The 24,820-nt window shown below is 38.3% G+C and overlaps 1 protein-coding gene across 1 annotated transcript in view; it reads left to right on the top strand.

Moving 5' to 3' along the window:
- SH3D19 (SH3 domain containing 19) overlaps positions 1–24,820 on the top strand; it is a 75,134-nt gene that overhangs the window by 18,408 nt on the left and 31,906 nt on the right. The window contains exons 3-4 of the mRNA XM_010709550.1: positions 18,120–18,160; positions 24,665–24,707. Of these exons, the coding sequence (XP_010707852.1) occupies positions 18,120–18,160; positions 24,665–24,707 (84 nt within the window). The remainder of the gene's footprint in view (positions 1–18,119; positions 18,161–24,664; positions 24,708–24,820) is intronic.

Here is a 24,820-nt window from a genome sequence, read left to right as displayed (position 1 = left end):
AAGAAAAAAGAAGTCCCTTTTCCTTTTGCCTTATTTCCAAACTTGTTCATCAATTCACTCCACTAAGGATTAAGATCTCCTTCATATCCTGTTGTGGATAGTGGGATGAAGTAAAGTGATGGAACAGACTAACTAGCAGTGGTTCCTGCGCTCCTTCATGACATACCTTTCCTTAGGACACCTCTGGTGCCCAGCTTTCAGACATGACGTAACCTTTTATTTCAGTCTAATTATTTTTATGTTTTTGACAGTACACTGGGATAGCTTTTATAGCTAGAAGAACGGAGGAAATTGTAACCTCTTATAGCACAGCTGATATCTACTGTATGATGTGATGGGAGGGAGGATGTTTGCCCCTTCCCTCCCAGCAGTACTGTTGCTATTCCCAGCTGTGTGTTGTTGAATTTGCAATGGGAAGATTACTTGAAACACAAGTCACTGTTTCCTTTTACAATTGAAAAAGCTTAGTTTTTTCCTTACAATGATGCAGTTGTATTCTGTATGTTCGAACCTTTATTAGATTATGTAATATTACCATAAATTGAACCCAAATTATTATTAAAAAGAAAATCAATAATCAGATGTTTAATTTAAGGTTGAAACACTCTGTTTCCCCCTCATCTGACTGGTCCTTACCTCCAGTATCTTTTTTTTTCCTTGCAGTGTATTTTAGAAGTTCTAATTTTTTTATTCCTTTTCTTTTTTTTTTTTTCCCCTATGGAATTAGAATTATAGATGTGATCCACCTTGACATGGAAATTCTTCCCTAAGTTTCTTTGTTACGGATTCCAAATTCTCCTATGGAAAACTAATGAAATTAAGAGTATAGTGTAAGTTGCTCATAGCGTTGAGAAAATTGAGGTTTTCATAGTCTTAGATTTGTCATTAGAGCACTTGGCTTGTAATTATTTCTATGTATCTTTTGTCACCTTCTCAGTCTCACTGGCCATCGTGTTGTGTTAGTTCTGCTTTTGAGGGTGAGCTGTGAGAAAGACAAATCATTGTTCAAAGGAAAGTGTGGTTTGGTGCATGTCTGCTGGCTGCTCTTAGGCCAGAGCAGAAGTGGCCTGCCTCACTTAAATGATCTAACCTTCTAATTGATATTGCTACGCTCTGTGGTTCATCTTGTACTACAGTGGCAGTGTTCTCATCTTGTGTGATGGATTGCTGGATGAGATTCTTAGCCCTGTCTGACCATATCATCTCTGAGAAGAGAGCTGCAGACACAAGGTGACCAGCATCTCTGGCTGTAAAAACTGAGGGAAAACTAAATACTGAAGCATCTGAAACTTTAATTACACTACAGTGCATCACTTCTCATGTAACAGAGGCTGCATTTCAGAACTGCCTGAGTTACACTGGGGACTACTTATGCCATTTTATGATGAGTGTCTGTAGCCATGACCTTTTATTCTCTGGAGGCAGTTCGTGACAAAGGAAAGGTGAAATAAAATGGCTCAAAGACTGCTTTGCTTCGCTTTTTGTGTGTGTGTGTGTGTGTGTGTGTGTGTGTGTGTGTGTGTGTATGTGTCAAGCTACGTGTTGCAGGATGCGTCTTCAAAGTGCAATGTAACGTCACTCTCATGATTTAAAGCTGAGCAAAATTATCTTGTAGGTCATTTACTTGGGATACAAAGTCTAATAAGAATTTCTGAACTAGAATTAGTGTAAAATTAGTGTTTAAAAAAAAAAAATTTGAGGTGGACTTAGTGATACTAGTCGACTGTATGAAGATATATGCAGTGAACCTTAAGAAAGGCAGATATTTTAAGATGCAATAGATGGTGTAAATCTTACTGAGAGAGACAGAGAAGTACTAATTTATTTCATACAAAGCCCTGGTGAGATCTTGCATCATCAATGTGGAACACTGGGACAAAAAGAAACAACAACAAAATAAAAAGCACTAACATCACTGTATCATAATTCTTTCTTCAGCCCTGAAAGGTCGTTTTAATCCACAAAATGATCATCTTTGTAAAAAGATCATATGAGAGTATTTCTTGTGGTTGTGAGGAGCTAAAGTGGGATCTGGCATGAGGCTGGTAAATTTGGGGTTTGGATAAACAAAGATCATAGTTGGTGTTTAAAAGAAGGGAAACATGCCTTAGATATTGCTTAGAAAAGATGTCTTCATTATACTCTTTTACATTTTTTGGTGATTAGCAGCAGTCATGCTGTATAGGAGAGACTGGGCCATGTGTGAAGGATCTGTTGTCAGAAAATGGCCTTGTGTTCCACTCTACATTGATTTTTACTTATTTTTCTTACATATTGGCACATTAATAAGACCAAAATGAATGTTCCATTAATCCAGATAATACCTATTGCTATGTTAAATCTTATCTGGAGACATTTAATTTTGTGGCCTAATATTAACCATCCTTCAATTATTAAACTTCTGTCAGTATTAAAAATGTGACTATTCTGAAATAACAGTCTGTAATTATTATTTCTTGATTTTACAGTCAGGTCATGCACTGTTGTAGCACAGGTCAATTAAGTCAAAAGTAGTAAGCTCTATAGTCTTAAGTCTCTGAATGTTTTCACGCTGCAAACTACATAGTAATAATAGAATAGAAGATTTCAGGCATCCGTGTGTTTCTAGTTAATTCTTGAACGTGAATAAATCTCAGAAGGAACTGGATTAACAACACTGTACTGTTTTTTTTCTGTTGGAATAAGGACTACAGATCACAAAATCCTGAAATGGTCTTGTGATATAACTCATGGTAGTTGCCTTCAGCTTGGAGATGAGAGGATGAAGTGAACAGAAGAATGCAGCAGTTTGTTGGCAGATCTACTAGTGTATCCATCACTCATAGTGAAGAGATTTAGATTTTTTTTTTTTTCTTTTTAAAGCTAGGAGTCTACTGTGAAAATTTGCCATCAAAATGGGAAAGAATGGTATGGACTCTAGAGAAGGGTCTGTGGTGATGGAACAAGGGGAAATAGTTTCGAGCTCAAATAGGGTTGATTTAGGTTAGATATAAGGAAAAATATCTTTTACAGTGGGGGTAGTGAGGCACTGGAACAGGTTACCTAGGAATGTAGTGGATGCCCCATTCATGGAGACTTTCAATGCCAGGCTGGATCAGGCTCTGGGCAACCTGATTTAGGTGTGGTGTCCCTGTGCATTGCAGGGGAGTTGGATGAGATGACCTTCAGAGGTCCCTGCTAACTCTAAGGGTTCTATGATTGTACAAAATTGTTTGTTTTTTCCTAAAAAAGATTGTAGGTTTTATTGGCATGTGATGTACCTGCTGATTGTTTGTAGTTCACTTAAGTTCTTTTATTGCTGAATCCCTTCATTTGGTTGAATAAATTTGATCTTCCCCCTCTCTCCCCATCTTAAGTATATCAAGCCAACAATACAATCAACTTTTGTTCCTTTATAAAGGAGCGCTACTTGAAGTAGCTGATCAAAGGGGCTACAATTTCTTTTGGTGAGCTTCTGGTAAACCAAGCTGTCGTTTTTATGCATGGTATTTTATATCTTACTTCGCTTTTAGGTTTTTGTGTAGAATTCCATTAGTGAAAGCTTCTCTGCATTTCTCTTCTTTACCTCTGCTAGGTAATGTTGATCTTAGGAAATTGTGCTTAATAAGATACAGTCTCAGCACTCTTGTAATATTTAAGAATGTGTTTTCCCAGATCATCTGTGAAGTCTCACCTGAAAGACACCTTTTAGTTAGGATCTCATGCCTTTAACAGAGTGTGAGTTGAGTCTTAAGACCACACAATGTAGTCAAATTCTATTCAGTGTCCACTGAGATGGATATATTTATACAAACTTAGAGGTTTTGAGAAAACCAAAAACCCTCTGGTTGCATATGTTGTAATCAAACCATTCCAACAATCTGCAGTCAGTCATTTAATAATTCAAGTTTTGCTTATCTGAAGAGGGATGTGAGAGTCTTTTCTTGTACTCTACAAATCTTGGGTTTCTAGTTTGAAGCCTTTGAGAAATTAAACATCTGTGTTTAATGAATTGCTTTGTCATTAGGAATAATTTCATTACTAATTTTGTAGGTGATTGAACAGATTTTGCTTATTTTAGGTAAATTTAATTTCAAGCTACTGTATTGGAATATACTCTCAGCTTAGGTAACACTCCTGGTTTTTGTTGTGTCTTAGTTAAAGGGGTATTGTACAGAGACTTCTGTTGCTACTGCTGCTTCTGTGCTTAAAAATCAAGGAATTGTGGAGATGTCAGTTGGAAGGGACTTCTGGAGGTCACATAGTTCTGCTCTTGCTCATAGTGGGAAGATGCTAAGTGTAGATCTAGTGATGTCTTTCTAGCCAAGTCCTGAAAACCTTCTAGGAGCGAATTTGGGCCTGGTGGTCCAGCTGATTTTTCACTCCACTTACAGCCTGCTTGTCTCATGCATATTAACTGGGTTTTGAAATGATAATTCTGTGGGAGTCAGTATCAAATGAACCAGTCTGAATCAGGTTCTTTAATTCAAATGTTGGGCAACTTAATATCTGGACTTATTCCCATAAGTGTCCTGATATCTAAAAAGTACCGCTTGTATAATCCCCTGGCAATGATTGCATTACACAGTGCAGCTATTAAGCTAGAGGAATAGTTTAGACTCTTGTCTAAAGTATAAGAGTGTTAGAGGTTGCAAGGCAGATATGGAGTTGGAGACTTCAAACCTTGCTGACAATCCATCCAAAAGGGAAGGGAAGGATGTGTCACGTGTGTGTGACAAAGTGAGGGTGAAAGCCTTCAGTACGGTACAGAGTTGTGTTTAGAAGAACGAGCAAACATTAGAGTTGACTCTTGTTTTAATGTTGCATTCTACTATGTATAGGTAGCTTTTCAATTTTTTAAGGCTAAAATGTAGCAGTTGACTGTTTAGTCTAAACTATTTCTAGGGTGTGGAGAGAAGGAAGTTCCTACTTGCGTACACTCCCAATAAGTCAGAGATAGATGTAATAAGTACTTCTGCAGAAATCTCATCTCCTTTCCAAACCCTGAGGGTGCAGTTTCACAATTGCCTTGAGCCGAGCTAAGCCTGTGCTGCTTTAAAAGTCGGTCTTGTTTCCAACTTTGGGCAGTTATCAGTGCTCATATGGTTAGTTGGAGCAGAAGGCTGATCTCCAAGGAGAAAAAGAGCTGCTTCTCAATTTTACAGATGAAGTGGATTCAGCAGAGGGAGGCAGAGTGATTTCTTGACAGTTGCACAATATGTCAAAGGCAGAGCTGGAAGCAGGGGCTTGATATCGTGACTTTTGTTTGTTGGCATATGAAAAGTAGGATCATGTGATTCAGTTGTTTTTTTCCTTTTGAGTCCTGAATTTTATGTTAAGTCACTTGGAGCATGGTGTAATCAAACTGGTTAAATGTGGTTTTCAACTTGTGTAACTTGAGTCTGGAATCTGCTTATATATCTATCTTTTGTTTATCATGCTTTTTTTTCTGCTGAGCAGCACATGTTGTGTGTGTCAGAGATGTGCCTCCCCGGAGACAAATAAGCTGGAGCAGTTTTGTGCAGTGCATTTCTTTGATAGCTTCCTTTCCTCAGTAAATCATTATGTTTAGTTTGCTCTTTGCAGTGTTAATTTTCCTTCCTCAGTTTTTATTTACCTCTAAGTGAGAAATAAAAAATCATAGGTAGAGTAATTAATGGCAGATGGGTTCAACTAAGTTGTTAGCAATTAATGATCCTGTGGGTGTCTAGAACCTATGGCCACAGATGTTTGTTTTAAAGTCACTATTTTTTCGCTGTTACGTTGGGGATTTTTGGCAATTAATCTCACAGATAGCAGTGAAGAGTTACTGTGAGTGGAGCATCCTGGCCAGAGGTCCAGACTCCTCATTCCTAAACAGAGAAGAGCGATTTGTTTTAATAAAATACATTCTGTTCTTTGTTTCAGTGAAGGGAATTTTGAAGGACTTTGATGCCCTGAACAATCCCTTCTGTTGTCTGGGCTACTCTCCAGTGCTGATGCTACTTCATAATGGAAAATAATGCTGAGAATTAGGTGGCTGTTGAAGAAAGAAAACGATTCACTCTTTCTTACTGAAAGAATTTCAGTGCTCCTTTGGGAGTCCTGTATACACAAGCAAGCTTTGCTGTCTCATTACCTACTTAAGGAGATTGCATTAGAAGGTACCAAGAACCATCCAGACACAAGGTTGCACTCCTTATGAATTAGGATGATTGCCCAGAGTGTGAACAAGCATGGTAGACATCAGTTTTAGAAAAGTGGTTTCTGGAAGCACACAATTGTACATTGTTATTCAGTGATGGTTCTTTACTTTGAAAGATCGTTTTGACACTATTTCACTTAAATATTTTATTCCCTATACACCAGCAATAACTCTCTTTGAAATATCCAGATGGTTTTGTCTTTTAAACCTGCAGAAAACAAACAAGCTCTGGAGTGGATGAAAGCTGTGGGATAAACTGGAATTCACTGTTTATAAGTAATCTGTGATGGGCCAAATTAATCAGGCGTGGTTTTAATGCTCCTTTATTATTATTCTTTTGTTCCAAAGACATTGTGATGACAAATAGCATATGATATTCATCTAATTGATGGGCAAAGGGACTGGAAGAGAATTCTTTCTAAAAGTATTTGTATTAGTCTCAAACAGTAATTCTTCTAAAAGGAGGAGGAACTGCGAAGGGAAGTCTATGGGATACATTTCAGGGCTGAAGCGGGAGACTTAGCTCCTTGTAAACATTCATCTCAGAAGAAGTAGTGCTCAGGAGCTTCCTGAAAGAAACTTGTGCTGGAGCTGATACATGAACTTTGATTTATTTCCCTAAAGATTTGTGTAGGTTTCTGGTTGGACTCAGGTCAGTATCTACATTTTTCTTCACCTCTGGAATTTGAGTGGGAGAGTTTGGTTTGCAGTTATATTGTGCTGGTTTCCATGGCCTCTTTCTCTAATGTGCACAAGAAGGAAGAGGTTGTTATTTTTTTATTTTTTAAATTTATTTTCAAGTACTGCTTCCTTACTTTATTTTATTTTACTTCTTTGTTGTCTGCAGATCATTTCAGTGTGGGTAATTGGTTACTTAAAGTAGCATCTGGTCTTTTCAGGTTGAATGTTAAACTAAATGATTGATCAAGTATTCTTTAAAAGCATGTTACAGTTGCATACTGACTGTATCACAGGGGAGAAATATTCTCAGTGGGGCCTGTCATTTTGATAGCTTCTTCTATCTTACTGTATTTGATGCGTGCTGTGCAGATTGCGCAGCTGTGTGTTAGTCTGCGGTCCTATCTTTTGTCAGACATTACATTTCTGGTTTTGATACAGAATTTCTCTTTTCAGAGGTATTTTGCTCACAACAATTGTTACAATTGATTGTAGTCCCTGTTTACATATGGGATTTGCCCCACCTTTGGTCAACTGCGATAAAACTCACTGAACCTAGTACTAGCCCTTATTGTATATGGAGATGAGCTGCTTTTGCATGTATTTCCAACTGCCTGGGCTTTAGGAAGTGAACTAAGGTTCAGCAGTGCAAAAAGCCATGCTGCTTGTTCCATTGGAGACTACAACCCATGTGGTGACAGGTAGGTCCTTACTACAGAGGACTGAAATTAGACCACACAATCCTAAAGGTGGAAACTATTTGTACAAGTAAAATGTATGAGTATGTGTAGTTGCATTTTAACCATTGCAGTATTGTTAAAATAGGTTTGTCAGCCATCCTGAATATAAACAATGTTCCCAGTCTCGTAAGGCTTGAGACAGAAGTTGATTTCTAGTTCAAGAGAGAATTCAAATGTGATCATAATACTTCAACCAGAAATAACGATTACTGTTGAATCTCTCTTCTGATCCACAGTGTAATACCTAGTTCCAGCAAAAAAAAGTACATGAATGATCTCAATTATTTAAAAACAGTGTTTTGCTTGGAATAAATGCTTTGTAGGAAGAAGTAACTTGGTTTTTTTTCTGTTACAGTTCTTTTATCCCATGTAACCTGAAATTCTACTTCCCAATCCCCTCACACACTGACATCTAGTATTAATACAGTACTAAGTAGTAAACCAATTCTGATAACAGCTTGTGATTGGACCAGTTGAGGAAACTTGCCTCCTGTCCCAGGAATACATCTCCTTTTTAGCAACTGTTGCAATGACAATTGTGGTGTTTTATTGGCTTCCTTCTAGGTCTGCTAATAGCATATAACGCTGCTAATAGATGTAGGCTGAGCATTTTGGAAGGAAGAGCAGTGTTGTGGGACAGGGGCAGTAGTGACAGCTACAGAAGGGGCTTTCCTGCCACACCGTATTGCTATATGGGACACAAAATTGTGTGGTGCTGCCCAACCTGTCTTCTTTCTTCTGAGGCTTGACAAGGAAATATGTTCTGTTAAATAAATATTTTACCATACAAATGGGCCTCAATGCTTTCTGTTAATAATAGCATCTTTTTTTTTCTGTCTAGGACAAGTCTGCAGTGATGCCGGAGTTCTTTGTATTTCCTTAAATTACTGTTCCCACGCTTTTTTTTTTTGTTGTTAGATTATATCTCAGTATTTGAGTAGCCAAAATTTGCTCCTTAGTGTGATAACTGCCTTGTAGCAGGTGCTAAACAGGCATTCACATCTGTGATACAGCTGTAACTGAATGATGATACAAAACAAAAAGTCATTAATGTACTTGGAGCAGCTTAAATAAAAATTGACATGACTATTTTCACATTGCAAACCAAGGTCTTTCAAATGTCTTCAAAAAACATAAACAACCCCAGATTCTTTTAATTAGAGGAGATGAACTAGTTGAAACAAATGGCATATATCAGATATGCTGTTAGCATCCACAGTGTTCTGTGGCAGGAAGTGCTAGAGCTTGACTTTGTTGCATGCAAAAAATGTCTCTTGAACTTGGTGCCTTCTATTTTTGTAGCAGTACATGCACCTTGCTTTTTCTGTCATGTGGTATAAGAGGCTGAGCTCTCATTCCCTATAGAACCAGAAAGTATCTTGTGTTCTAAGGGACCCCAAGGATCACTGAGTCCAACTCTTAGAACTTTGGTGCTTTTTGAGAAGATTAAAATGGAATTGTTCTGGATTTACCTAGCTTGTGTTAGATGGTTAGGCAGTCTTAAGGAAAAGGTCATCAATACTTCTGGCGGCCCAGAGATGTGTTACAAAGGGAGAGGGAGAGATGGTTGTTGGCTGACATGTGAAAAAGTACAGGAACAATTCTCTGCCTTTTGAGTTAAGGGCATTGCTGAGAGCAGAGGTTAGAGATATTACGTGCTGTGTTAACCTGCATGCAGGGTTTTTAAGTTGCTCCGGAGAATTAAAACAAAAAAATTATAAGCCTGTCTTTGTAAAGATTTGAGATCAAGGATCAGAGATTGAGTGGTTGTTAGGAGATGAGGGTAATCCCAGTGGTAGATGTGTTGTCTGTCAATTGAGTTGAATAAGCTCAATCTGATACTTTGCGGATCTTCAATTTTCTCTGCTTAGTAGTGATGGCATGCGGTGCATTGATCGAAGTGCATGTGAAAGAGCTGTGTGTTCTGGGGATTCTTAAAGGCTGGGGCACTGTTATCTGTGGCTGTGAAATGCTCTAGCAAGGTGTTTATTACTGCTGCTGCTCCAGAAAGGTCCAGTTTGATCTGTTCTACGTGGTGTTTGCCTGTGAAGCTAAATTTAGTTGAGTGGGAAAAGGTGATGATAGTGATTATTACTTTCAAGCTACAGCTATCCATTAGAGACTGCACTATTGACTAGTTTGCCGTGTTATTTGAGGTCCATGATAATATAAGACAACTCGGGCATGTGACTGAGGGTGGAGGAATTTCCTCTTGTCTCACAGCATGTTTGCATGGAAACCTGCTCCAAGGTGAGTTCTGTTTCACTGGGGAAGTGCCCTTATTGTTAAAGGCACCCCTCTCTGTTGCTGAGGTACATATTTTGGATGATCCTACAGTAACTTCAGTGCCGTTGCCCACTCGTGTTTTTGCAGTGTGATTGGGGTAGATGTAGGTGTGATTTTAAGCTTTGATGGTTGATGCATCTGTTTCTCCCTTGGGAAAGGATTTGAGAATCTAAAAACTTGGTTCTTTTTCCCTAACTTGTGCTAGCAAAGATGAGCTTTACAAATACACTATATGTTACTCACATCCTTGTATGCTTAGAACTACAAGCCTGCTATTACTTGAAAAATGCTGTGTAGCATGTATCTTTGGGGAATGCCTGACCATAATCTCAGAGCTGCTGAATCCTTGTAAATGAATAAAAAGCGCTGTAGCTTAAGATCATGTTGAAACTTAGAGAAAGGCATTGTACACCTACAAGCGTATGAGTGTATGGTTTATTATTACATGGTGCAAATTTCTGAGCAATCAATTTTTTCATTTTGTAACCAAAGCCATGACAGTATTTGTAGTATAGAAGAAAATGAGCATTTCAGTGCTTTTGGAGGCAGGCAGGAGAAAAGCATACAGGTGTTGATGCTGGTTGCCTGACTGAGCTGCGTGCAGTGCACTTTCTGGAAAGACAGGTCTGGTGGAGGGTGGGGTTGTGAGATTTTTAAATTTTAATTTCTGTGCACTGCACATTCTTTCAAGGCCAATGTTACAAGTTCATGGAGCTTATGTATTGTAGGGTGTAACTGGGTGAGGCAGCAGTTCACTAGAACAAGATGTGATTATGCATATACGTGAACATTGTTTTATGTTTGTGATGCTTTAACATGGGAGTGTTGGAAATGAGTGATTCTATGTATTTTTAGATGATTTTGAAAAATGATTAATTTTATTTACTTAATAACTGGCCAATTTGAGGCAATCACAACTGTGTATACTGATGATCTTGTAAAATTCTTACTCAGCTCTTTTTGGCTACTGGTTCGCATTTACAGTGTGTTAGTGTTTATGCTATATTTTTTTGTTAGTCTGTTTTGGTCTTGAGTTAACAGACCTCAGTATCTTTCATGCATGTGTATTGACATAATTATTTTATAGACGCTATATCTTTCCACAACAATTATCTTTGTTCTCAATATATGCCTACAATTAAAACAGAGAGGAAATTGCTTTTGTTTCCTTACTCAATTAAAGCTTAAGCTCAAGCAAATTTCATGCTGCAAATTTTGTTTAGATAGTCTAAAAAAAAAAAGGGGGGGGGGGAATTAGGCTAAAGGAGTGTGACAGCCCTGTGTGTCAAAGGGCTTGGCGTTTTCTGACATACTTAGAAATTCTCATGAGTGCTCAATTCTTTTTTGGAACTGAGGTCATGCTGGCATTCTGCTTCTCATAATCCCGTTCCTGTGGCTGCAGTTGAACTTTACATTTCACATGCTTCTCAGATATCTGGCTTTTATGTTACAGAATTGGAACTATGTGCTACTAATTTCTCGCTAGGCAGAATACAGATACTATATTAACTGCTGAGTGTAGAAATGGTACTGTCCCTTGGAAGCAAGACTTAATTTTCAATCTCAAAGAGGCCAGAATATTCCCCTGGGATTTCTTCCTTGGAAGATGTATGATAATTGAAGCAAACAGACCTATATTTTGCCAACTGTTTTTGAACAGGAAAGAGATCTAGCCAAAATAAGCAACACTTAGGCCTTGCTCCCTTGGTTTTTTTTGCAACTCTAGAGCCTTTGCAGTCCATATGCTTGCAAATATCTGGACGTTTGTCTTTGGATCCCTCACCTGTAGCTCATTCCCCTTCCGAGCACCACTGCTGAGCTTCCATTCTTTCAATCAGTGTCTTTTCATTCCTATCACTCGCCTCAGAAGCTGTGTTCTGTTTCTATTCCTAGGCTTGCCAGCCTTACTGTTTTCTGAAGGCCAGCAAAAGTGACTGCTTTGGGTTATTCTTCATTGCTGCCCCATACTTTTTAATTTATTCATCTGGTTTGTTTTAAAAATGCTGAAGATACTACTTTGTTGTAAAGCAAATTGTTCCCCATTTTTGTTAGTGATCATTATAAGTGCTTCTAGTCACATGGTGACATTTAAATATAATTTTTCTCCCCTTTATAAAACTTGAAGTTTGAAAATCACCTTCCTACTATAATTATATGCTCAATGAAGTGCACAGACTATTGAAGAAAATCTGGTATCTGTACTTTATAATAGCTAAAGACCTGTAAAGACACCTTCAGTCTTGTGGATACAGATCAACAGGTGTTCTCTGTGCCTTTGTCCTGCTCATCCTTCTTGATCAAAACAGGTTTTATTGATCCATGTTAATGGATCCATGTCCATATCAAAGGTTCTGGATCTCACTAAGCCAGCAGGTTGTATTTTTATATAGAGAGAGGTATGAGGCAAACAGGATTACCTGCTGCGGCTGCTGAAGAGTTCGATTTACTGACTGAAATACTAGTGCAAAGAATTGAATCCAAGAGCTGTTCTTGAGAAGCAAGCTTCATTTTGCATTGTTTAATTGTAGAAGTAGGGCATTGTCATTTGTCTCACTTCATTTAGAAATGCAGAAACTACGTAAGTTTTGTGGCAGAAAATTTACTTCTGAAAAAGCTGCAATTAACAGCTTAGCTATATCTGATAGAGGCATTCTTCCTTTTAGTTTTTCCACCCTATCTCTTTAGCCTAAATACAACGCTGGTTGGGCCCAAATATTTGTCGCTATCACTAGGATAATTATGTTGCATTTAATTTACTGTACTGTATGACAGTGGCACTTTATGTTTAAATTTATAGCTGTTTTCAACTGCTAACAATATTTACTGCCAAGGATAAATTGTCATTAAAACATTTACAATATAACTTGCAAATTTCCATCAAGACATATTTGCATGTATGTCAGTGACTAAAATGTGTTGATAGATAGCATAAAGGAGAATCTTCATTCTCCTGGGTCAGACTTCAATAAGCAGGACCCTCTATTCTTGTGATAGGCATTTTATTGGGTAGTGAGGTCTGTAAACAGGCTGAAGATGGATGAAGACTGAGAATAATGTGATTCATGCTCTGAGGATTTGTCTTTCTGTGATGGGCATGTTCATACAGTCATCCTCAAGGCAAGATGCGATACAGCCCAGGTTGTTGTCAGAAAGAAAACAAAGTGAGAAGAGGAATTCTGCCGAGCATGTCCTTAGCCGTAGATCAGTAAAGTATTAATTTGGGATAAACATGAATCAGGTGATTCAGATTCATAAAAACAAAATGTGTGCTTTGGCTTCAAGATAAAAGCTGGACATGGGAAAGTGTCAAAACTGTTGCAACCTGGAAACTGGAGTTTGTTGCGAAGCTTGGTGGGTGAAATGTTAGCATTTGCTGCCATGATCTGCTTTGACATCCTGCCAGTGTTCGACCACAAAATTGAAGGTTCAGTTGCTGAAATACCATCCGCAAGTGTGACAGTGGCGAGCACATAAATATGTAGTAAGTAGTTGAAGAAACAGCTAGAGAACATTTCTGAAAGGATTTCCCTATGCTGATCAATGTGAGCTGTTCTAATTAGCTGAGCAGCTGGATTTTAGCTGCTTCTTAGCTATCTTTGCTTGTCCAGACAGTGGGAAGTCACAGTTGCTGCATTCGTTTAGTGATGCAGACATAGACATCTGCAGCATAGTGATGAGGATTGAATTGTCACTGGACTTAATTACTGCTTCAGGATTGCTTGCTTTTGGGGCCAGACCCTGGAGAGAGGTGAAGTTGTACCAGGGTGATTCTTATTTCTAAGATAACCATGTCTGCAGTATCTAGCATTTGATTTCTTAGGTGACTGGATCTTTATCAGCCTTAGTACTCACAGGGCCGTGACAATACCCCATTACTTAGCAGAGAAGGTATTGATGTGTATGCATGTTAAGGTGCCTGGCTGCTGCCAGATGCTTTTTGTTGTTGCTGGTCTGATCTCCCAGTGAGCTGATCTGAGTAACCAGCATGAGCAAGAAACTGTAAAAAAGGAGTGCATCTTCTCCTAGGAGGGGTGAGAAGAATGCTGACCTGAGGCAGGATTAGCAGTGGATGCTTTGCTGTCAGATTAGCTGCACATATGGCATTAGTCAAGGGCTAAAGATTTGTTTTGGTGAGCAAAGGCCAATCTGCTTCCCACGAGGAGAGATCCTGACCTCCCCAATTGCCCTTGGCACTAGTCCTCTTGCATCACCTTGGTGCTCTTGGGAGCTCTGCAGCCAGCTGGAGATGCTGGCTGGGCTGACTGGGGCAGACACGGTGCTCGGTGCTCGTTAAGAGCGCAATCACAAGGCTGGTCAGGCAGACTTGTGGCTATGTCAGCACCAACGTGAAAGGGCTGAAGGAGATGGTGGGCATGGGGAAGGGAGCACTGTTGGCTGCATGTTTTCTATCTTAAACCAAGGGTGAAGCTACGTCTTGGGTAGTACATTGGCTATTGCAAAGGTAACATGATTTATAAAGTAATAGAGAGGAATATATGATGCCTTTTATCATAATACTGTTTTACCTTGCAATTATTTCAATGACAGCTATTGAAAAGTTCTTTGCTAACATTACAGGAAGTTGCAAGGTATTAAAAATAGCAACATTTGAACTTTGTAAAGGGGCATGTAAAGAGTCAGTAACCATCAGAACTGAAAATATGCTAAGTAAGTGCTCCTTACACAGGTGTGTGAACCGGAGGACAGATATTTTGAGAAAAGCCTTGTATAATGTGATGTAAATTACAGTTTTTGAGACTTGGTAGCAGATGCTTCAGTATATATATATTTTAACAAGTGGCTGACCTTTTTTATTTTTTTTCCTCACCAGCCTTTTTTTGTGTGTCTAGAATGATTTATGCCCAGCATCAATCTGTCTGCCTACATCCAGGAGCAGAGCTGCCTTGCAATCAGCTGGGGTGGAAATGGGCCCCATGGGTCACTTTCCATATTACTACTGGCTTGAGATACCCGACTATCTTCAGCTAGCAAGTACTGCAGCTTGACAGATGCCTTCTGAACCAACGGAGGTAGTTTGCATAGATGCACAGGGATGGCAAGTTCACTGTTTTGAGGAACTGGCTTGGGAAGCTCAACAGAGCTGCTGCCTTAGTTGGGAATTGAAGGAACTTTGTGCATTAAGTTGACTGTCAGCGAGGTCTAGGAAAAATCCATAGATGTTGGAAGAAGTGTTGTGGCTGTCTCCTCTTGCCTGGTTAATTAGTGTGCAGGATGTATGAGAGTTTGCATCTCTACTTGCTCGATATTATTTATGTCTGGGGTGGTATCTAAATTAACGTTCATCAGTCTCAAATGCTGTGCAAGTGCCCAAATCTTGCTATCCATTCATTTTTCTGCCAGTCCTTTGAGTTTGGAGTTCTGCTTATGCATGCTGTGGGGACACTGCGGGTGCTGCTGCCCCTGTTGGGCTGGCTGTCGTCATACTATCCTCCCCATTCTTCTGACTTAACTGTCTGGAGACTCGTGATGGAACCAGGATCAGGGAGACTGCAGACTGAACTCATCTCTGCTTTGTTTTCCCTTGATGTGGGTATTTGTGGCGTTCCTGTGTGTGCTCTGGTTCACTGTTCTCTGTTACAGACAGAAGGAAAAGGAGGGGAAAGAGGCAAGATCTCCATTAAGTGGAATCACTGCTGGAGCTCCTACACATCAAATAGGAGAATTGAATTTAATTTTTTTTTACCAATTATTTGGATCCCTTGAGAGAAAATGTGGTGATTACCTGTGGAGCAGAGGAGAATGTTAGCAATCTTATCACTCCTCATTCTGCAGGATGGGACAGGAGACTATAGAAATTGTTGGCTCTGGAATAGGGCAGGGTTACCTCAGCACCAAGTGTGGGTATGATCACAGTCTGCCCTAAGAACAGGATCTTTCTTAAATTACTGGGGCTTAGTACATAGTGAAGTTATGAAATTTTCAGTCCCTTTATAGGATTTCATGGCAAATAATAATCTAAATTCTTTCCCATTTCTTTGTTTTTAGAAGGCTTAAATAATTTTAAGTTAGATGTGAATCAAACTGTCCTGAGTGTAGGAAACAGTGCTTTTCCAAAGGAGAGGAAGGATTTTGATGATCACCTCTTCATAAAAAGAGGAAAAGAAAAATTATCTGATAATAGCTTGCTTTGTCTGTGAGTTAATAAATTTTCTAACAGAATCATGTTATTCTGGGTTCTAAATTACATGGAGAGTTGCGTACTTGAACTGCTTGGCTGATGATATATTCATATTTCAGCTTCACTGGGTTGGTTTAATGAAAGATTTTGCTTCTTTGTCCTTTGCACTGTGATTGTGAGTTCTTTTCTATACTTTTTTGGTTAGCATGATGCTAAGAAAATGTGGATTTGTGCGTATGTGATGACTCCTATTGTTTTGAGCCACGAGTGCCTGCTCTCATCTAAATGTGCTCCTCAGATTCTGAGGCAAATTGAAACAATTCAAGGTGCTCTTGCCAACTGAAGAAAGGACTTAACCTGCTCCATTTGGGTCTTACTGATACTTAGGTATTCATACATTATAAATTATCTAATTTCCAGCTTAAACCTTAAAGAAATGTTGAATTCTGAGTATATAAAGTATTTGCTCTTCCAAAAGTTTTAAGATTCATGGTAGCAGACTTGAGTCTCCTTACTGCCTGATATTAAATATAATAAAAATAAAGCCCTAAATATTTTCCAAGCAATGAAGGCAGAAGAATAATGGGCATCGAAAATCAAGAGTTGAGTTAGAAGGAAGGAAAAAAGTGATTGAGTTACATCAGGGAAGAACATACTACTAAAATGTTTGTTGAAGATGAGCTGTATCATGATGGAGCATTTTGAAAGAAAATAAGATCCCTTTACTGCTGAGAACGTATGGTAGAATATGATTGATGGAAATGTTTTCCAACGCTGCATTGATAGGGGCTAAGCTACTTTTGAGCTGTTTTTGAAAGCAGGCAGATCGACCTTGCTTTTATCCTAGGTGAGCCAAGCTATTTCAGAAGACAGTTTGGTCAGAGCAACATGCATTACTAGTCTTTGGAAGGAAAACATTTTTCATACTTGTTCTTTGCACGCGCCTCTTTCTTCTCCAGATCCCCTATTCCTCATCCCACTGGTATAGCTGCAGTCATCAGCAGTTGCAGTGGAAGTGCGTGCGGAGCCAAAGCAAACAGTGACGGTCTGAGTGTGGCATGCTTGCTCTGAGTGTGGAGAGAGCACTACAAAGGGCTCCTGCCTTCTCTATAACTTTACTGCTGTTGTGGCCACTGATGAAGGCTGTAGGGGTGGTTCTGGAAAAGGCTTGATTAGTATATCTTTCTATTGTAATTAATTCATGTCTTACACTGAATCTGATAGAGTCGATTTGCAGCCTTTAGAAAGTGCCGAATATTCTATTGATGGCATCTCACCAAGTTTTCTTAATCCATTGTGTTGCAAGAAAGAGCCTTTTTCTGAAATAGTTTTGTTTCTGCTTTTTTTAAAATCTCCTCTGTAGCTTTTTACATGTGGCATGTTAATTAATATCACGTTTGTCAATTTAGCAGCACTTTTTGGAATAATAATCTCACGTAATTTATGCAAAGTTACTAAAGGCTGTTAGATCTTTTCAGTAAGAGCTTTAGGAGAGAGTCATAAGAAGCCTTGGTCTTGCCAAGAAAGCAGATGAGCTGGCAAAAGAAAACATTTTTCTGTCCTTGTGTGTCAACAACTTTTTGGTCATGTTGTATTCCTGTCTAACCCCACCCACCAAGTTATTACTGAAAAATGCAACCTCATCTGAAAGTGGAGATCAGAAATTAAGTAACTGTTCAAAACGTTTAGCAGAGGGGTGATAGGTGTTTGCTTGGCTGGGTAAGTTTTATTTATTTACGGGGATGTTAAGTTATTAAATGCTAATAATCTGAGAATATACACACCCACATGGGCTCTTTTCCAGGTGTCACAGTCAAATGAGTCAGAATATGAACTTCAGTACAGAATCAAGAGAAATGTCTTTTCAAAAATGGCTTACTATCTCTGAAGAGTCTTTAAGCTAAGCTGTAGCCTGGTTAGCATTGGAATGTGTAGAGTATGGTTGTTTTTCTGCATGGGGGTTTGAATGTGTTTCTTTAAGGTAGCTGGAGCAAAATGAATTTGGCAAGCTGTATGGGGTATAGGAATCCTCTGCTCAATGCTGCGTAGTTGTTTTGACTTTGAGACTGTAACCACTGAGTAATCATTGATTTTTTTTTTTTTCTTTATTAAGCCAAGGACCCTTGTCATCCATAAGAGCAGCAATCAAGAGATGTAAGTCTGTTTTTCTTTCTTCTTGACAGTTAATGCATTATAAAATTGCTTCGTGGTCATTTTTAGTAACTGGATTAACTTTGTAAAAAAAAAAAAAAAGTTTATCTGTCAAAGTTAACTTGGGTAAGAAAGTTGCTAACAGCCTTTGGGGGTGGGGAGAGTGGACTGTAATTACTTCTTTTTTCCTGTTGTATTAGTCCCTCTTTTTGTTTTGCTGATGATCTGTTCCTTTTAGCCAGTTACTAACGTTTTCTTATTTGAGCATTAGAGCATTTGTGCACGGATGTGATCCATCTCTGAAGAACTTGGGTTATGTGTGCTCAATTCTTAGGCATGTGACAAACTAGACGCTTGTTTCATTTCAGGAGAAATTTGCAGCACCTGTTTGTTTGCTATATTCAAGACAGGATTAGATGCATGCATGTTATTTCTGAAAGCAAAAAATAGTTTCTAAATCTTGAATGAAAGGGTAATTCGTTTTTCCCTATTTTTTAACCTGTCTTTCCCTGCTCCTGATATTTCCAGACAGAGAATTTCTTCAGTTGCGTTCTCTTAAGTATTTTATACTGTTTCTTTTTTCCACTTTTCATTTGTATTTCATTTCTGTTCATGATTTCAATTTCACAGTGAAGAAACAATGGGGAAAAATACATCAGTGTATGTGCTACTGATCTGTTTCTTCTGCATCTATTAGTTGAGGGCTCATTAGAATGGATTGGATTGGAGGCAGTGAAAGGAGATCATGAATGCTTCATTTAGGGCAAGTCTCAGTGATGCTGTAGTTAAAATGCAGTGCTTTATCTGTGCTATTGCTGCCATAAATAGGAAACTGAAAAACAGAGCACCAGATCACAGAAGGCCTTTTGTCACTGAAGCAGGAATTGATAGGGTCTTTATAAGCTCCAGATCTTTTCTAGCTGATAAATGGTCTGAAAGACCATTAAGCAGTTGGAAAGTATGGTTTTGAAAATGCAGTAGCAAGTGATGCCTCATTTTGAGGCACAATCAATTAAAAAAATACACGTAGTCAAGAGGCTGTGAATCCATATATGTTACAGCATTATATTTAATGATACTAATATGTGAATAACCATAAAATCTAAATAACACGTGAATTGGCCACGTGATAGAAAAAAATCTCCATGCACATATCAAGGCATTGTACAGGAAACCTTGGATTTATACATGCCAATAACCGTACTATGGATGGATCTAAATGAAAAATAGGACTTGTGTAATTCCTAACCCTGCTTGCCATTGATGTGGGAAGGTTGAAATATTGTCTGGAAAAAGAGTTCTCTCTAACAGCATTGGAAATCTGTTTTTATTCCTTAATCACAGCTTCTGTGGTCTGCTCATCTCTCATTTTCAAGAAACACAGTGGGTATCTGCAGGGTATGAGTCTTCCAACTTGTGTACAGTACTTAAGCTTACTTACCTAGTCTTACTTCCCATCTTGTAAGTCTCTTCCCATCTTGTGGCCAAAGAAGGAGAGGACTTAATTTCCTTTTTGGCTGACTACTATGTTGAGTGGAAAGATGGTGTCAGTTGGTTTCAACTGTTTGATAGATCGAGCAATCGTTTGAAGAAATCATGCGTGTAATTGTGAGATGTGCTCAGGAGTCACTTTTTCACCTGAACTCTTCAGAATTTGCCTCTGATTTTTAATGACGATCTCAGCCAAGAGCATACCACTAATGACACCTCCCGCTGAAATTAGGGGGACTATTTCCTCGGACATTTGAGACAGGAACATGCCAAAGAAAGTAAAAAGAAGCTAAGTGCTGCTATGGTGAGACAAAGGGCAATGATGTTTTTGCATACTATTCTACTCTTCCAGAACAGGCTGGCAGAAACAAGCCTGCTGCCGTAAAATATTGGAAAAACCTATAAGCTTGTTCCATTCTCATTCTGTCCTAGGCAAATATGTGGCTGATTGAAGGATGCGTACCAGCTTGTACACACTTTGAAGCTATGTCTTCCCATCTGGCAGTTTTGCAGTCATTTTTGGCTGTGTATTTTGTTTGTTTTTCATTTCTGTTTTGTTGTGCTTCGGGGCTTCCTGGGTTCTTTTGGCTCCTACTTTTTCCCAACAAGATCAATTCCGTGACCTCATTCTCTCCCCATCTGCACAAACATTTGGGCTGGCATAGTGTAGAGAATGGTGCAAAGGCAGGAACACAGCCCAAGGGCAGGTGTGGAAAGGACTGAAGTGTCTTCATTAATTTCTACTATCAAATTTGAGTGAAACTGCAGTCGTGCTGTACAGGTGTAGTTATAAGGGTTTTTGTTGAGTCACAGTGCCAGCCTCTCTGGTGCCCAGCAGTTTGCTCAGCTGTGAGAAGGTATTTGACCTGGTGGTTTTGCCCAGGTCAGACAGTGAAGTTGTACAAAGAGCAAGAAACAGAGACTGCTGTTGGGGGTGGCACACTTGTACCCTTCTGCTGCCTGCGGTCTGAGCCCAAAGTGTGAGCAGCATTAGGGAGATGAAATGAACGAAAACTGTACAGAAGGTGCTTGGTTTTTTTCATATTTGATGTTCTGAACTCTCTGTGGGGTCCTATTAGTGCTAATGTTGTGTCAAGAGGAGGGACTGAAGTTAGTCTTTGGGAATTTGGGCAACCCTTTCTCTTTTAACTGCATTCAAGAATCAATTCAGCCTGGTACTGATGTTGAACAACTTGACGTTTTCTGAGGTGCCTGGAAACAGAAATAGAAGAAAAGGAGCAAGACCTCCCCCTTGTGTCAAGAAACGTACTTCAGTTGTTATTTCAGAGATGTATGAAGATTTCTCATTAGTTTGAAACTCACTTTTTATGAATAGTGTAATCAGATCTTCGATTAAATTAGATTTTTCTGGTTTTAGAGAGAAGAACCTGCTCATTTTAGCTCTCTCTGAAGAAAGCATTTCTGTAGCCATGTAACACCCTCAGTACTGCAAAAACCACAGATGCGTCCTCTTACCTGGAATCAGCCTGTCAGCTCTTCTGCTGTATTAGATAGTAGTTAAAGGAAGAAACCTTTGCTCACAATTATGGCTCTCTCTGAGATACGGTGATGAATAACCTTTGTCCTCTCTAGGCAGCTATTCAGTGAGAAGGATAACTTCTCAGTCTAATAGTCTATATATTTCCCATTATCCATGGTAGAAAATTCTAGCCTGGTGTTGGGAAAGCATTGAAAGAAACTGTATTTTTAAATAGTAACACGCTTGTTGTAGAAAGTAATGTTATTACTTTAAAATTACTTTTAAACCCATTGATAATAGTAATTTGAAATAACTGAAATAGTTAATAGGAAGGATCATGTTTACTCATAGCCGCTGGAAGGAACGATTGATAAAAGTCATCAGAAAGATTTCAAGTTTAATTTTTCCCAAGGTTTGGGTTATTTGAGGTTATAGTTCTAATCTTCAACAGAAGATGAAACTTGCCTTTAAAACAGTCTGCAATGGCAAAACTGTTCAGTATTTCATATAGTTTACTAATGGAAATGCACAGATATTATTATTGTAGCGTTTCTATTGTGGAAGCACTCAGCACTCACAGCAGGAGGGAATCTGAGCAGATCCCTGAATGAACCTTAGATTGCCTAAAGTTGCCTGGAAGACTGTAAATTCTAGCTCAGGTCTCTTCAAAAGACTCAAAAATGCATGTCAAGCTGCTGTTGTCACCAGCTCATCTGTATCATTGCAATCTATGAGTTTGTGGTGTAAAGGTTGTTAGAAAGTGTATTTTTACAGGCATCTTGAGCTCAAAGCTTAAATTGCCTCCTGTCCCATTATCTGTATGTGTTTCAAATATAAATGAAATAACAAATTAGCTTGAAAAATATAACCTAGAGTAGAAATTGTAGTGGAAAAACCCATTAAAAAATAACTATGCAGCAAAAACAGGATCCTTTACCACTCACTGCACATTCCAAAAATAATTGGCTAAAGCTACTAAATACTGCATATAAGAAATATGTACCAAGAATGAATCTGTAAGTCACTCATCTCGTTTTCTGTTTAGAGAATTACTGTTAATTCTTTACTTGGTAACAGATTAAACATATTTGGACGCCTCATTGACATTAAGAGAAATACATACTTGTATTTCTAGCGATTTCTGGGTTGGTTTGATGTTCTTTCTCTCAAGACCAGTAGAATTATAAGAAGAAAATGTGGAAGGAAAGGTTTGCAAACTGGATTTTCTTTTCCTACCCTTCTTTAACCACTTAAGTTAGCTTTTATTTAGAAACTACTGCGTATGTGCTGTGGACATATCGACACTTATCACCCAGATCATTTCTTAATGTGAGAGTGGAGGGATTTGTGTAAAATCAGCTCCGAAATAGGTTTTTATTGACTCTCCTGATGAATAAAATGTTTTTTTTCTTTAAGTTTAAAGATGTTATAATTTGAATTCGGGAGAAAAATGGATAGCGTGCTTTTTCAAGGCAATTCACAAAGGGTGTGAAAAGACCACATGGCCAGAAAAATGGTTGTTTTTAAATGAAGTATGTGCTATGCTTTAAAAATTCATTGTTTATTTGATATTTGGAGCTTGATGGATTATCTAATTCTCTATGCCTCAATATAGTTTTGTAGCTTCTGATTAGGAAAGAAAAGAACTATTTTAGGTTTTACTTATTTGCTGTAATAACTTCAATAAATACAAGTACATTTAGAGTTTCATGGGAGAACATAATATGTACTATTTATCTAAAAATGAAAAAAGAATGGAGGAAATTGGCAGGTTTATTGGCTTAGCTTTGCATCCCTCAGTAATTAGTTTTAATTTCTAATTACCATTGCAATTTGGATGTACCCGAAGCAGTTGTATTGAATACATTTACCAAATTAACACTTATATTCTCATTGGAAAAGTAAACTTGGAAGAGGTTGGTTTGATGGTTTCAGGGTTTTTTTGGTTTTTGTTACGATGTTTTTTCCTTGAATGTGTGAATAATGTGATTGCTGTGTTAAGATCTGTGAAGAAGTGAAGAAGTGTGTTGTTTATGTAGGGGATTTTTATTTGTCTTAGCCACACCATTTTTACAGAACTGGGTTAGAAGATGGGCTGTTGCTCCTGAAACTTTGAGGTGTGCTTCTTGCCTGGGTCAGTATGCCTGACCATACCTCTTTGTTAGGTGGGGCTGTGAATTGCGGGATCCCAGCTTCTTGGCATCTGGATCAACTCCTCAACATAACCCATTCTTTTTGGAAAGAAAAAAGCACAGACACAAACCATGATTTTAAGCTAAATAAAGCATTCAAAGAGATTGTATTTCCCCTCCCCTTGTTGCACTTCGTTGAGCAATACAGTGTACTTTTCAATACCCAGTTATGTTCCTCATGGTTAACTATGGCAGAGAGACTTCTGAGCACTCATTGTTAAAATCAGCATGGAAGTAGAGATCCAATCTGCTTTTATTTTATTTTATTTTTTAAAGATACTATACTTTGAATAGACATCACAAATTGTCTTTTTAAATCTCTGGCACGTATGCTGTTCTTTTGTGACTAACCCATATAATCATATTTTCTGGCTCTGGAGCTTTGGTTTGTTCTCTTACACCTCCTCTTCCTTTTCTGTAACCCCTTCTTTTTTCCTCTAGCACTCATGAATAGTGCACACCAAAAATGAACCGTGGAAGAGGTATGTCTGACACAACACTGTGGTGCTCGAATCAAGAATGCTTTACTGATTTCAGATTTCAGCTATGCTTCTGTGATGGCACAGAAACAGCACAATCATTGTCTTTCACGCAAATAAGATTCTACCACTTCCTAAGTTATCTTTGCTATGCAAAAATTTATCCCTCAGATAATCTCCTTTTTTCATTGAAGACATCAAAGTGAGAACATGATGTGGCCATTGAGAAGATTATTTGAATATAAATGTGGGAAAAAAAAAATAGGACAACTTAAAACATAGTGATTTTTGAAGTGTTGCATATTTTTAATACACAAATGATTAAACTTCTAAGAGATTTCTAATTGGGAACATTATCTTTTTTTTCTTTTTACATAAAGTAGGGTGAAATATCTTTATTTTTTGTACTAGTAGTTTTTCCTTCTAGAACTAAAGAAAAGACATTAAAAAAAAAAACCTTTTAGAAATGAGCCATCAAAAGCAAAACCAGATTCAATTAACACTAAAGAGAAGTTTCAATTCCAGGGTCACTACGATACAGAAGACAGGAATTTTTCAAGGAGAAAGGAAATAGGCAGGGCCATCTCTTTTGGTGGTATCTTGGACATAGAATGACTTAAAGTGATTTGAATGTGCACCCTGAACCTTTTAAAAAAAAAAAACTTTACCCTCATATTTAATGCAAATAATTAAAAAAAAAATTAATCTTGGTGTCTCCTAGAGTCTGGGATTTATGATTACATGCTGTATATGCTCTCTGTTTCTTTTATGGTGGATGGTTAAGGCTATGCTCTTGTCCTCAACTATGTGCTGTGATGGTGTGTTTTAACTTTCTCCCAACTTTTTGTTTCTTTTACTTCAATAGCTTCTCGGACTTCTAGCCATAGTGAGCAGCAGAGGGATAGAAGGTATGATGCAGTTATTTATATTGCAATTGGGTGTTACTTTAAAACTTGTTAGATTGTATCACAGTATTACTTTTTCTGCCTTTCTGTAGTTGTTTTGGTGTTGCTTTTTTTTT

This window comes from Meleagris gallopavo, chromosome 4, assembly GCF_000146605.3.
Source record: "Meleagris gallopavo isolate NT-WF06-2002-E0010 breed Aviagen turkey brand Nicholas breeding stock chromosome 4, Turkey_5.1, whole genome shotgun sequence".
Classification (NCBI taxonomy): Eukaryota; Metazoa; Chordata; class Aves; order Galliformes; family Phasianidae; genus Meleagris; species Meleagris gallopavo.
Note: the sequence above shows the minus strand (reverse complement) of the source record. Positions and strands in the feature narration are given on the sequence as shown.